The sequence below is a fragment of the Nylanderia fulva genome, unplaced genomic scaffold (assembly GCF_048542155.1).
Source record: "Nylanderia fulva isolate GAGA-0341 unplaced genomic scaffold, ASM4854215v1 Scaffold33, whole genome shotgun sequence".
Lineage (NCBI taxonomy): Eukaryota > Metazoa > Arthropoda > Insecta > Hymenoptera > Formicidae > Nylanderia > Nylanderia fulva.
Window position 1 is genome coordinate 784032 of NW_028190400.1, and position 16045 is coordinate 800076.

The following is a 16045-nucleotide window of genomic DNA, read 5'->3' on the forward strand; positions in this document are numbered from 1 at the left end:
AAATGCAATTTCCGAAATGCGCTCTTTGCAAATCATCGTATGTAAAATTCGCGCATTTAAATAAACCTCCGCTTTTACGCGATATTTTTTGACAGACGCGCTGCGGCTCATTTTTATCCACTTTTATTCCCGCCTCTGCTTTTGCTTTGAAAGCAGATTTTCTTTTTACTGAAGCTTTAAAATAATAGACAATGCTATCAGACAATACTAACTGAAAGCGTATTAATAATGCTATGCTTATTTTGAGAAGTAAAAATTATTTTTTAAAGAGAACAAAATAGTCTTTAATGTAATTACATAATAATAATTTTTTATTCTTATTTTTTTGAAACAGTTCTTATATATCTTTGACCATACTAAAGTATTTAAAATTATAATAACTATTTTTACTTTTATATTTGCAAATATATTTTTTTTATTTCTGACCGATACAAATATATACAATAATGTAATAAATCTACGTCAAACTATTTAAAACTCGTAATCAAAGGATTTAAAAAAAATTTTAAACAGGCCGAAATACTCGAAAACGCGAATATACGAATTCGAGATGGTTGGTCAGATTTTTCCGTCTGCAATGTAATTTAAGCCGATTTAATGACATGTATACCAATAGTCAATTAACAAACTAGCCGGCGTGTGCTCGTCGATATATCGATGGTCTGTGCGCGTTCGGGTTCGTAATTTGCCGCGATGATCAAGAGCGGAATATTTATTACTTTCGGTACTCCGAGAGTGTCGAGAATCGAGAAAAACAATAACTAGTTTCGTCGCGTGAGATTGCATCGCTTTCCTTGCTTGCGAGTCGATTAATCAAAACAAGCAGGAGTATCGAAAGAATGAACGTCGCCTTTAATCAAAAGGCAAGTCAAATCTGTCTAATACGATTTATTTCAAATTTATTTTTATAAATATATAAACATTAACTTTATGTTTATTTGTATAAGAATACAAATGCAATAATAATGTAATATATATATATATATATATATTATTTATTTATTTATTTATATCACTCAAATTATTGGATTGCGTTTCTGTTTTACTACTACTGAATCAGTTGTGATTGCAATTGTGATTATCGATGTGGCAATAATAAGTAGCGTTAATTTTGTATTAACATGAATAAATGATACGTATTACTGTCTCACGATGGCTCATTAGAATGAAAAGAAGTTGCATAATTAATAGCGGTAACATACATTTATAAATGAGATGTTTTTCTGCTGTAGATGTCGTTAATTGGCAATAAATGTCATTTTAAAGTCGATTAGCGAATAATTAATAAAGTTTAAATATTCTACATCGATACTATCTGGAATGATTTCTATATTAAATAAAATCTTTTTAATCTATAATTGGAATATAAAATAATTATACAAATTAATTATACCAATATTGGATTAAATACTTCAAAAAGTATTCAAAATTTTATATGCATGCATATATGATTACAAAAATAAAAATAAATTAATACATCTTTAGCTTTTAATATCTACATGCATAATTATGATTACGAATCGCGAAATTTTCGAGATATAATTAAACTAGCTAATTCCATTGTCTTATCTTTATCTATTGTCTTGTCTTATCTTATGCTTAATGCATTTCTATTTTCTTTATTTGTCAAAATAAAGAAAATATTAAAATCAATAATCGGGACATATTCGCAAATCAGCAAGAACGTCAAGTACGTAGAATGTAGACATATTTACTCGTAGGAACATGTGTGATTTTGTGCCTCTGTATTACGCGAGAATAATGTCAACAATTATTCCGTGCGATTAACTCGCAATAGGTCAATCAAGAATTAAGCAGCGCTTAGTAGACTAAGTGTCGCAATATTTATCAAAAGTACTATTCTCGATTACGTTAATCTTGCAAGACAAAGCGAAGAAATTTTCGATACGTTTGCATATTTAATATAAGCGCATAATATCATATACGGAGCAATTAATTTTAGTTTAATTGAACAATCTTATTAATCCTATAGTAAGAATTAATTAAAAATACATTTTCTCTCTCTTTTTCTTTCTTTATAGGATTTATAATTAACTCTCAGAAATATAAAAATAGATTAGATGAGTACGCTAATGGAGCGGCTACATCTAGCATTTTATGCGAGACATAAATCGGTCGACGAGAGTAAGACGAGAAAATTACGATATGCTTTTCAATCTCAAAGAGATTGCTGCATGGGAAATTGGGGACGGTTTAAGGAAGAGTTATTTACGACAGTAGATAGTAATATATATCTTGAAAAAAATTAGATATATGGCGCAATATTTTTAATACGATAGTGATGATTTACTACGTTATATATCATCGTTTGACTTTTTCAATTATTTAACTACAATTTTTTTATACAATTAGAAAGAAAATTTGAGAGCAAAACTACATCTCCAAATTAAATTGTTACATATACGTTTGAGGTTTCACAAAACGTAAATTACTTTTAAATAGAATTTTTTAAAAAAGGAATAAGTTAAAATTTATTTCGCAATTTGATGTTTCTGTGAATGAGACGGATGAAAAATTATAAAGTGCAACTCTCAAAATTACTTATGCAATTTAAAATACATGGCTTATATAACTTTTTTGTCTCAAGCTTTGTCCAACATTACACCGTAGCAGATTTTTTAACCCTTGACATTGTAGTCAAATTGAATTATTTAACTACAATTTTTTTATAAAATTAGAAAGAAAATTGAGAGCAGAACTACAACTTCAAATTAAATTGTTACATATACGTTTGAGGTTTAACAAAACGTAAATTACAACTTTTTTAAATAAAATTTTTATAAAAAGTGTGTCGAAATTATTTTGTAATTTGATATTTATATGAATGAGGCGGATGAAAAATGATAAAGTGCAACTCTCAAAATTAGACTTGTGCATTTAAAATAGCTTCTTTGTCTCAAATTTTGTCAAACATTGCACCGTATAGCAGATGGTCCTCGACATTGTAATCGGATTGCGCGAAACAATTTGATATTCAAGTACTATTTGCTTCATATCCCTCTGCGAATGCGAGCATATGTGCGAAGAACCACCGATAAAAGACCACTTTGCAGAGCCGCGATTTTCACTGCGTATTTCGACGCAATCGCGCGAGTTTTCACTATGTCTACGTTTTGTACGATCGGAACCAAAACTGGCCATCCATATGTACCGCGCTTTTACGGGAGAATCGAAGTTAAACAGAGCGCCAAACGAATTAGAATATAAAGCGCGAAAGGAATAAAAATAAAAAAGAGAGTTTGTTGTTACGCTTTTGTATAGAAATAATTTTATCATGTTTGGTAACTTTACACCACAACAAAAATAGTCTAGAATCGGAATTTTTGAATTAATCTCTGTACACACACGAAGGCAATAAATTGCCTAAACTTCAAGATAATAATTTGTTTTGCACAAAATCTGCCAATTTGAGAGAGAATTGTCAATAATAGATTACGTTAATTAATTAATGAAAATTTTATTTGTTATATTTTATATATGTACACAGAGAGCATTTTCTTTGAAAATCATAGTAATCATAGGACAATATGATATTGGAAGAATTTTATAAGAGTTTCTCTAATTAATATTTACCACAAAAATATGAATATGTACATATAGTAAATTTTACCAGGGTAAATTTCTAAGAGAAAATTCTCTCCGTGTATTTATATAATATATATTCTATTTCTAAATTTTATTTATATAGCGCGTTCTGGATAAAAATTTTCGAGGAAGCAAAAAAAAATACGCGAAAGTGGAAAAAAACAAATTCTCTCTCGATTTTCGCGTGTGAAAATTGGACTGGACGCTAGCTAAGTCATGTCGATTCAAATGAATGCGATCGTCGCTCCGCTGCCATAATCCGATTGTTGATCGATAAAGCGTAACTCGGTCGCGCTTTCTCGTGCGTGTAGCATTGTTGCATGCTGTCGCGAATCGACGAACGCGTCGAACGCGCCACGACCGAACCGATCCGTTCAGCGTTCTAAATTGGATTTTTCCACTAACGAGTCCGAGAGAGCTTTTCCTCCGTGAAAGCTCCTCGCGAACCTCCTCGAACACACACTGCTCTCTTCTCCTCTTCATCTCTCTCTCCGCGCTTGAGAGCGCGTCTTTTCGTCTCATCCCTTTTATCGCTGCACTTTTCCGGATCGCACATCCCGTGCATCCCCTTTTCTCCATCTTTTTTCCCTCTCTCTCTCTCTCTCTCTTTCGCATTATACTTTAGGGTGTCTAGCGGTCAGGGAAATCTGGAAAACCAGGCATTGTCAGGGAATTTTATAAATCTGGAATTGTCAGGGAAAAGTCAGGAAATTTTACTACTGCGACCGCATCTGATTTTTCCTTAGATTGCATGTATGATTATTTTAAATGAATTTTATATATATATATATATATATATATATATATATGTTTATTAGACTCTGATTTGATTGGAAATTTTTTAAATTCTTGACTTATATATTTTAATTTCAATTACTAATTATTTTATATTAATATTAAATATCGACATTCCTCCTTAAGTAATATTATTGCCATTTTTCAAGAAACTATATATTTTAAAAATAAGTAAAACAGGGTGTTTAGCGCTCAGGAAAATCTGGAAAACCGAGTATTGTCAGGGAATTTTATAAATCTGGAATTGTCAGGGGAAAGTCAGGAAATTTTACTACTTATCTGGATTTTTTCACATTATTCTACATTTGTCTCAATAATTTGAAATTTTTTATTAAATCGATATAAATTTTTCCTTCACTCCCAGCATGCTAATTTCCTGTGTTATTAAAAATCGATTCATCTACAGCGTGTTCGTTAATTTATATTTTCATCGTCGCGTGTTTTCATTTCAATGGGTTTGATAAAGACAAAACTAAAAAATTTGATGTAATATGAATAAAAAAGGTGATTATTTAAATAATAGTTTATAGTGATATGTTTGTTTCGATTATCGTACATAATGCAGATTGTATAATTGATTACATTTTTTATATTAAAAAATAACACTAAAAAGTTAGGGAAAAAATTAATTTCTGGTCTTGGAAAATTTAAAAAGGTCAGGGAATTTTTTTCATTGAGTCTGCTGGACACCCTGTTTCTTTTTCTCTCTCGACTTTTCTTTAATTTGAAAAAAAAAAATTTTTTTTTACTTTCTCTTTTTCTCTCCGATTAGGGCGGTCGCTCCGTTTTCATAGATCCGCTTTACTACTTCTCGGGATTACACCGAGCCAAATGCTTCGCTTGCTACGCGGATCCTCCTGCGAGAATTAAGCATCTCTAGATGCGAGAGAGATGCGCGTTTTGCGCATCTTTCTGACGTTGCTTTGTTCTCTCCTCCGCCGGCGGCAGATAATCTCGCTACATCTTGCCATGCGAAATAATAATGGTGCTACATTTTAATTTCCTGTTTTATTTTTGATACAAGCTTTTTCATACATTAATATCATTTTTATATTAAGCGTAGGTCATTGAAATTAAATGATTTAATAATTATTTTATCGCACTTGGCAAACAAATTCAATGGAAATTAATCATTTTTTATCTCTTATACACGCTGATAGTATTTTGCGACAGTTGTTCGCTGTTATATCCTATTTACAATGATTAATTAGCGGGATAGCTTATAACCATAACATATGCGATATTACATCGAAGTTGGAAAAAAAATCGCGACTGGGACTCTTCATCACGTTCTGCCGAGGGAGCGTCAAATTCGAACGTATTAAGTTTGAAAAATGCAGAACGCAAGGCTTGAATTTCGGGCTGAATTGATCGGCGACGAGAGGAGAGTCTATTAAATCGCGCTCTCAAACGGCTGCTAGCCAACGAGAACGTTTTATCGCGGAAGCACCAAATCGTCGGACGAGCCCGTCGATGAATAAGTATGAACGAAAACACGCTACAATGCGTGATAAAAACGAATTCGAACATGAATAATTCATTAATTATCGACGATAGCTTTCTCTTTTTGTGTATCTCGCCTTTATCGGTTTTTTTTCTCTCTCGAAATGTTCCTCCTACGCTCGTTCTCTCTCTCTCTCTCTCTCTCGCGTTCTCTGTATATATGTCTCCCTTTCTTTTTCTCTCACCCTATTCGAAATATTGCCCAGGGGGAATTTAGCCCTCACTTACACATTCACACGTATACGCTTTCTTTCTTTATCTCTATTCACTTCGGCTCTTACAATCATTCAGACTTAAGTGGTTCTTTTCCTTCAAAATTATTTTAGGAAGTCAATTTTTAGAATCCTCTCTCTCCCACTTTTGTGCTGGGTTCTTCTATCGATTTATTCAATTCAGAGAGATTTACATAAATGTTAATCTGAATAAATAACTTATTAAATGGATATTCAAGTATTTTTCACGCTGGACATAAGACTTTTGAATCTATTTTAGGAATCTCTAATTAATAAAATAATAAATGACACGTTTTCTATATTTTCATTTATATATCTTATATAATATTTTAGATCTTATTATTTATATATAATATTTATATTTATAATACATTCGAAGTTTATAAAAAATTGAAAGCAATGCCATTATTGCTAGCATCATATAAATGAATTAAATGTTTTCATCTCTTTAATACCTGCTTTTTTTTCGCGCGATTTTTTCTCTCTTATCTGTTATATTCAATCCCTCGTTTCGATTTGATTAGCTTCTTTCCCCCGAATTATACGTCTGAAGTTGATTTTTTGGAAAGAGGGAGAGAGAGGAGAGAGAGAGAGAGAAGTATTACTCTCGTCTTTTGCGTCGGCGTGTAAAACCGTGTAAACGTGTAATTTGACTATTGCAACCGCGCTGAATAATGTTTCGCGAACGCGCGGAACGCCGCGATGAATAATTGATAAATCGCCAGTATACACCACAGCCGGAATACGGTTGTGCACGTATGTACAATGCGTCGGCAGCGGATTGTGACGCGAGTTTAACACCGCGATTTCTATCGCGTCGGTGCACTCAAGGCGAGATCTGGTCAATATAACATACGCGTCATAAAAGCACTACATATGTATAATATATGTTCGAACGACGTCGCGCGAAAATGGAAGTTCGCGAAATAGCAGTTTTGTAGTCAGATGAAGTTTCATGATTTCGAAAATTACATGTCGTCTATGCAACTGTGTATAATTTTTTCATTTTGTTAGGTAATTCATTGTTGGAGTTTTTTAAGGGAGAAAAAATATATAAAAAAAATAACTTAAAATATTTTTGATAGTTATCAGCTGATTTCTGTCAAATAATATGCCAAGATATTTTTGACAGTTATCAGCTGATTTTTGTCAAATAATAACTCAAAATATTTTTGACAGTTTTCAGCTGATTTCTGTCAAATAATAACTGTCAAAATATTTTTGACAGTTATCAGCTGATTTCTGTCAAATAATAATCACAATATTTTTGACAGGTATCAGCTGATTTCTGTCAAAAAATATTAATCTAGTTAAAACAAACTATATGTTTGCAAGTATTCTTTTTGACATAAAATCGAAGAATAGCGCGCGTGTAGTGCTGTATTTTAGTAATTATAAATTTTGATGTAAAATTTCGCGATGCTTGCAACGAAGTGACAATCAAAAGTTTCATGTGCCCGCGTTTCATCGTACTTTACTTTTTCTCTATTTATTTCCGCATATCTCGCGGTCTAACGCGTGTCCTATATATTTTTGTATCAATTTTTCTTTATTTTCCCCGGTTGACGTGCGCGATCTACTTTATCCGCTTTACGCCTGTCCAAACTGTCGCGTCGGGATGAGACTCGATTAAGCCGCAGGACGCAGATTCTTCCTTTCTGTTTTTTTCCCTCTCGAGCAGCCGGCAGTCTAGTGGTTCCGGCCAAAAGCTATCAAAAGGGTACACTGCTGGCGGTCATACGCGGACAGTTTTTGTAATCCCCGTACTTTTGTTCATTCTTCATTCGCTCATGTTGTTTTCTACCCTTATATGACTCCCGCTTCATATGCCTGCTTCAGCATTCATATTTTTCGCTTTGTAATCGCAATTCTCCCTAATATGTTCATTAATTTCCACGTTCCTTGCATTTATCTTCTTGTTCGTTCTTGACGGGAAAGAAATTATTATAGGAAAGAAATAATGTAGTGTGCTCTTTCCAAAATTACCATATTCCTTTTATTCTTTATGATTTCTTTCTATCCTTTCTATTATTGCCGCATAATTTAAGATATACGCTACATAGTACGGTTCTTATACGGTTATTATCAATGTATATATTTTTTATAAATTTAATAATTATCATACGATTATATCAAACATTATTTCTTTTTTCTTCTTCATAAAAGAAATAAATTCTTTTAATTTTTTTCTCATACTTTTTTTTACATTCTTGCTCGTTTTTAATCATTTATAAGTTTTATCTTGTACATATAATCAGTGCTTTTTTAAGATATTTATTAATTATCACCTAATTACACTATATTTTGTTTATCTTCATCTTTCTCGGTCCTCCGTCATCGAAGAAAAACATTCTTTCTACCTCAATGCAAAAGGTTTCCAGATTCTTTCTACCTGTTTCTTTTCACCCTTGATGTTCGTTGATTTTATTCCTCGCTTTAATGCCACGTTGATACGATCGTCCTGGGTGTAATTAGTATTTTCCTAATGTATTTGTTAATTACCATTTAATGATCGCGTTTTCTCTGTTTATCTTCATCTGTCTTTTTTGGTAAAAGAATTTCCTTCCGTTTACTTCTCTCACTTGCGTGAACTCTCATGCTCGTTCGCTAGAGATTAAGCTGCGTTCTTCTCTTTGAGCTCTCAAACGTGAAAAAAGCCCAGATGAAATGCTATTAAAAGCGCGGATGCTAGACTATTGCTTGTAAATTGTTGATTCACTTTTTTCACTCACTTTTTTAAAAATGATATATACATATAATAAATTATTTATTTGACAATAAAATGCATGGTTGAACTGTAATTAAATATTTCATTAATAAAATAATTATTGCTACGTCAAGAGCAGTGAAAAATGAAGCATAAAACATTTTTTATATAAAAAGTGATCAATGTAAGGCCAACTATCGAGCAATTATTCAAGCTGTTCAATCAAATAACATTTATTTCATATATAAATTATTAAGTTACAATCATTGAATATTAAAATTAACGCAAAAAGAGTTCAAAATGAGCTGTCTTTTTATATTGTTGGTTCTGTCTTGTGTCATCATTAAAAATTAAAAGAGCTGACTAAATAAGTATTTTCATTATTAATAATTTATATATGAAATAAATGTTATTTGATTGAACAGTTTGAATAATTGCTCGATAGTTGGCCTTGCATTGATCACTTTTTGTTTTTCAATGTACGAGCGAAACTTTGTATCTATTTTTTATATATTTTGAAATATCCAAATCGACGAAGCGCATACAATTATATACATCTTGCAGCGTTAAATAATACTTTTATTAAAAAAAGTTACTTCAAATATTTTAATATATTTTTTTGCGAGCTACATTAATTATTGCTTGAGAAATATGCGATATATATCGGTTATATAATTTGTTATTACAATAGTTATATTTGCACAGGTCAGAATAAGATCTGACCTCGACCTATGTCAAAGTCAGGACGTCCGAATTTAATCCGAGGGTAGCCTAGTTTCCCCTCCATGTTTTCTACGCGTTTACTTTTTCTTCCCTTTCACATCTTCCGTCCAAACTCTACTCTCTCCGCTATTGAGCCTCTCGCGGGAGGTCTACTTTTCATCGGCAATCTCCCATCGAGAGAGAAAGAGATGCCGTCGCCACATCGATTACGGTTCAACTCGTCCGCGGGGAATCGCCGTTCACGTTTACGCTATCGCGAGAAATGGGATCGAATTAGTCGCGGAAATTCCATAGAAAGAGAGAGAGAGAGAGAAAAGATATTTCTCTTTCTTTTTTTTTTAATAGAAAAATTGACCACGGAATTTTATCTGAAATTCGCTAGGCATCTCGATATCGCGCATTTCTTTCCTTCCGAAGTTCTAATTGACGACGTTCTCGCAGTTTGAAAGGAGCAAATATCCTCGGTATATTTCAAAATTGCTTGGTACATTTTAATCAAGAATTTCGTAAGCAGTTTGAAAGTGTTGAAACTTGTGATCTTTTTTTAGATTGCTGAATGCAAATATAAATAACAAAAATTTTCATACCTTATTTCAGTTTATGTGATAGTTTAATGAAATTTTGCGTGATATATATTTATATATAGAAATATATAAAGAGTATGTTAAAGAACTGTGAAAAAAATGACACCGCAAATTAAAGTTTCGCCAAAAATTTCATTATAGAATACGAAAAGAATATTATAGAAAGAAATGCAAAGAATATAAAAAGAATCTGGAATATTTTAAAAGCGATTTACATGTACACACACACAAAAAAAAATCTGGATATTAATTCTCATTGTCATCTGGGTTCTTTCAGTTTCAAATTTACACGAAAATGAATTTTATATTACAGTTATATTTAAATATTTAAAATTTTAATATTTATTCAAGTGACTACAATGAGTCTGGTTTAATCTTCTAGAAATGTTTTAATCTTCTAGAAATCAATTAAAATAATATCTTATAATACATCGATATATGATATTGCTTATTTTAATTTTCAAATCAAATATGTGTGTGTGTGTGTGTGTTTTAATAATTATTTCATAAAATATTCGATTTAATATCGCTACTTAATATTTAAATTTATATGTTACTTGTTAAATTTATATATTTACGTATCATTTTTATTTTTAATCTAAATTAAAATTATGAGAATTTGAGATTTTACTTAATGTCTCCATTTTTTTGAGAACTATAATTTATTTTAACATAATTGACAAACAGGGTAATATAATTAGTTTTTTCATTTTATTTCACGCGCAGTTTTTATCCGAGCGTAAATTGTTTTCTTTTGATGTAGCTAAGACTCAAATTATATTACGATATAAAAATCTCTTTCGCGATTGTCTCTTTTATCAGAAAAGATAGAGTATATCGATTACTATGAGGGGTGAATTTACGGATCGACTTGGCGCCAGCAACCAAAGGGATCCAAACAATTACTTGTAGGAAGTAACATGCGGCCGTAAATTTCTCCGACTTCGCGATAGCACTTTAGTCGATTTATCTTCTCTCTAGTAATAGTCCGGAATATCGCCTATGATTGACGATTGGAATTTCTGGAATCCACCCGTGTTTTACTCAAACAAACTCGCTTCGAGGCGGCGATTCTCAGAGATCGTGATTTTCTACATTCAAGTTTCTCAGTGTGTCTCCTTTTTTCTCTCTTTCAATCTGCAATGTCTTTACAATAATATACTGGAAGGAAAGTATGCATATTGAACGACAATCTCAGCATCGATTCAGTCTGTCTCGAAAACAGAATAGAATATATTTGGGTACTCATAGCTATTGTTTAAAAACTGAACATATTTAAATTTCTTATCTAAAATTAATCTATTAAAAATCCAATAAATTTAGCACATCGAGCACTATTTTATTTATCGGAAATTAATTATTTATAAGTATTATTTTACTGAGGAAAGAATTATTTATCAATAAATGTGTGTTTAATTTTGTAGTTCAAATTACATAAAATTTGAACGTGGCTTAACAATCACAATGAAGCAAGTAGAAGAAGTTTCTTACTCATAGCTGCGACAGCAAACTTCGATTTCTAGAAATTTTCACGGAAATCTGTCGTTTCGTTAAGGAAACCGAGCTGCTCCGATGGAGATGAAATTGCGCAAAGCGAAATGAAGTTATGGCTCGTCACCGTATCTTAAATACCTGGCAATCCATTCTAATTCCGTTCGAAAAGTTACTACACAAGCGTCTCTCTCTCTCTTTCTTTTCCGTCTTGCGCGCCTTGTCTAACTTTGGCAAAGTCGCAAAAAATTCATAAGAAATAATGAAAGCACGGCGACACGGAATAAAGGCTTCTACAAATATAATTACCCCGGCGGTAACTTTATATGCACCGTGGGAACGAGTCTCCTGCAACCGCGGTTCGCCCTCGTGTTTTCGCAGATTTTAAAAGGTAGCTCGGGGTTACATCGCATATACATTCAGCGCGAATCCGCCTCTTTGCAAAAACTATTAATAATGAATTTAGCGGTTTTTGCGAGCGTTATTAAAATAAGACGGATCGCCATGAAGAAGTGTTTTGAATATAAAAAAAAGTCCACTCGCATCATGATCTATATATCTCTTATACAAGTAATGAAACAAATATTAACTGTATATTTACGATATGTATAAAAGGGATACTAAATATATATTATATGTAAAAAAGAAAATTTAACTTTTACGAATTTTGCTAATATTGTTTGAAACAATAAAGATCAATATTTATTACAAATTAATGATTACGCATATTTGGATTGATTTGTTCCTTTTTCTATAAAAATATTGAAAATTGTCACTATTGAATAATGGATGGTGGAAATTCTTTTTCCCCCGATAAATTCGATTACTTACTTCTTATTGACTGGCGTCGTTTTCTTTTCTCTTTACAGAGGACGAGAGCGCCATGGTGCAGGGCGTCGTTACGAAAGATGGTCTATTCGACGGTAGCGTCGTGACCAGATTCGAAGAGTATTACATCGAGCCGACGAGCAGGTATTTGAATAAAAATGAAGACACGTCGCCGCCCTATCACAGCATAGCTTATCGTACTTCCGATGTTACCATCCCGCCGCATACATCGTGTGCCAGTCATCAGTTGCATCGAGAGGGAACTCTTCGTGATTCCTTCGATAGGTGAGTCTATCTCGTTTTCTCGAATAGTAAGCAGGCGATCATCAATGTAGACCGACGACGTAAATCTCCTTTTAGATTATACAGGATTTTAAATTCATGGGTGATTTTTCGTGCCATTCCGTTTAGCGTATTTTTTTTTTTTTTTTTTTTTTTTTTTTTGTCAAACCAGGTCGGCTACGTCTAGTTTGGAGATCAAATGAGACGATGTTTTACGGAGTTTCTTAGATTTTATTTTATGAAGATTTCTCTTGAATTATGACGACGCGATTTTTGATTTTCTTTTTGATAGACGTTATGGACATACATATGTTCGTGTGATTTCTGGTTTTAAAAATGTTTTAATATTTTACGAGCGATTTTTTAACAGTACATTAACAATCAATGAAAGACTTTGATTACGATCTTATGAATTGAAATAATAGTAAAATAATTTCTCGAAAATTTTTTTACAGATTTTATCATATACTTATTTTTATATAATTAAAATCAAATAAAGATTTAATAAGTACATTTTTTATTACGATGTTTTATTTTGCGTACCTTTTGCCGTTCTATTTCATGAAAATGTATTCGCACAGAGGGAAATGACAAAAGAGCGTATATTGTTGGCAAATGTGCTATAATTTAGACACGTGTAAGAAAATTCCCGCCGGCTAGGATTATCATATATTATGCGCGTTCTATGTCAGTCTTCATATAGCAAACTTTAAATGTAAATTTAAACTTCACGATGTACGTTGTCTGTTTCTTCGGATATAGGTACAACAACTCTCAGGCATTCTACGAGCCCTTACTCGGCGAACACGTTGCTCTGTACTCGAGGGAAAACAACGCGAAAGTAACATTGGAAACGAATAACGAAGATTACATAGATGCGTGAGTATTTGTATTTTTTAATAAAAAATAGCCGAATCTTTCCTCTGATTTTAGTACGTTAATAATATGTTATTAATAACGAAAACTATATTTATGACGGAATAATTCTAAAAAAGTATACGTGCTTCTCACAATTAATATTTGGTAAATGATGTTTTTATTATATTTAATTTTTTTCTTTAACCAAGACTAATTTTTTGTTTAATTTTTTATACATTTATTATTTTATACATTATTCTATAATTAATATTAAATATATCATCTAATATTTTGTTAATACGAGATATACATAAACAGTATACCTTTTATCGTATAAGAAAAATTATCAAAAAGTATAAAAAATTATAAAAATATAAAAAAAATACAAAAAAATAGAAATGCACAATGCCGATAATATTAAAAAATATAAATATATAACATAGATATTTCTTCTTATTGTTCTCGAATACAACTTATAACTTACAAGTTTTTTTTAATGATTGATTTAATTATTAAAAAAACGTGGAAAGAGCCCAACAATTTTCATTTTACATTATGCGAAATTCTATGGTCAATTTTATTCCGGATCAATTGAATATTAGTGAGGTACCGGGTAACGAAAGTCGCACAGTCGGAATTGAACATCGCAAAGTTAAAATAGAATTCGGACGAGCGCGGACGCTCGGAGTTAGGAACTCAGATGTGAGAAAAGCATGGCGTTTTTCATCGCGCTATAAAAGCGACCTTCTCTCCTCATAGTGCGAGGAACAGAGATCGGATCGCGAGGCATCTGCACAAGCGCGCGATAAATCCTCGGAAAACTACCTGCATGCTCTACTTGCAAGCGGACCATCAGTTTTTCGCGCGATACGGCACGGAGGAAGCCTGTATTGAGGTGATGACGAGGCACGTGCAAAGAGTCAACTCCATCTACAAACATACGGGTGAGTGTTTTTCTTCATAGTAATATATCGTCTGGAGAAAAATGATTTAACGCCGGTCCAAAAAGTCCAGGAAAATTGAAAACTGTCGAGGAATACGAAAAACGCCAGAAGAATTTAATTTAGTAGCCAGCGTATATTAAGAAGAAAAAGCGAGAAAATTTTAAGACATTCTCGAGAAATGTGCCGGAAAACTATACGGAAATTTTCTGAAATTTTAAATTTTTGTTGCATGATTAATAATCATAAGAAAATGAATTATTTATTCAATTTTTAATTATTGATATTTAAATCTGCATTTATATATTAATGTTTTAACATTGCATAATTAAACATTATATATTACTAAGCAGGATTTATTATACATATATTAGTATACGAGGCAAACTTTTTATTTTTTTCTTGTTTATATTCAGCTTTAATATGTTAATACTTTAGTACATTGCTAAAAACGATGAAACTATAGTTGAAACTTTAGTTTACGAAAAAGATGAATAATTAATCAGAATAAACAAAGGAAAACAGAGAATGTTCGTATATTATATGTAATATAACGGTTTAATATGTCACCTAAAAATAATCACTGCAAGAGTATCAAATCTAATTTGAAAAGTTGGTTAATATAAGATAAATTTTAATCTCTGATGCAAATGTGTGGGTAATCTTAAAAAATAGAATTGTGCTTATAAAACGTTTGCTGTAAAATATAAAATGCAATTTTTCCTGCGTCTCCGATATGTTTAAGTCTCTCAGTTTCTTAAAGTTTTTTAAATATTGAGCATACATATTTATGAATGAATACATTTGTTGCGTAAAATAAAACATTTGATTAATGTTAATAATAATAATAATAAGAACAATAATAATAATATATAATAAGGGAGGAGACTTTTTTATTTATTGTTAAATACAAAGAAATTACAATTAAAAGCATATTTTTCTAGCTCTTTACAATATTGAAATTAACATGTATACTTAAAATATTTTAATAAATTATTCTTCTCTATTACACATGTCATCTATGACATCTCTGCAAAATATATACTTCCCTGTTTGTTTCTCTACATATGGTATTTTCATTATTATACTGTTCTATTACGTATAACACACTGAGTTCTGCATTATACGTAAATTACTCTGTTTGGATCAGAGAACGGTAATCACATGGGAGTCGTGAACGTGAAGAGCAAGAAACGAGAGTAGAATAATACGCGAGTTTAAGTGAATTATTATTCAGTTCCGTGATGAATACGTGTAGTTTATAAGAAATAACGGTGTTTTTGCAAACAGTGACATGTTTCTTTTTCAGACTTCGATCAAGACGGACAGCCGGATAACATCAGCTTCATGATAAAACGTGTCAAAGTGCACAGCGAGGACGCGCTGAAAGATGCTAATTATCGTTTCCCGGGCAATTACGGTGTGGAGAAATATTTAGAGCTCTTCTCAGGTATGAAGACAATTATTGTTCATGTTAAAATTCAATGTGTGACA

General features: G+C 31.7%; 1 protein-coding gene across 1 annotated transcript in view; it reads left to right on the plus strand.

Moving 5' to 3' along the window:
- Window positions 1-16045, plus strand: part of LOC114927898 (disintegrin and metalloproteinase domain-containing protein 10) — a 68103-nt gene that overhangs the window by 41367 nt on the left and 10691 nt on the right. The window contains exons 6-9 of the mRNA XM_085484947.1: window positions 12512-12755; window positions 13515-13631; window positions 14370-14554; window positions 15861-16001. Coding sequence (XP_085341073.1) covers window positions 12512-12755; window positions 13515-13631; window positions 14370-14554; window positions 15861-16001 — 687 coding nt within the window. The remainder of the gene's footprint in view (window positions 1-12511; window positions 12756-13514; window positions 13632-14369; window positions 14555-15860; window positions 16002-16045) is intronic.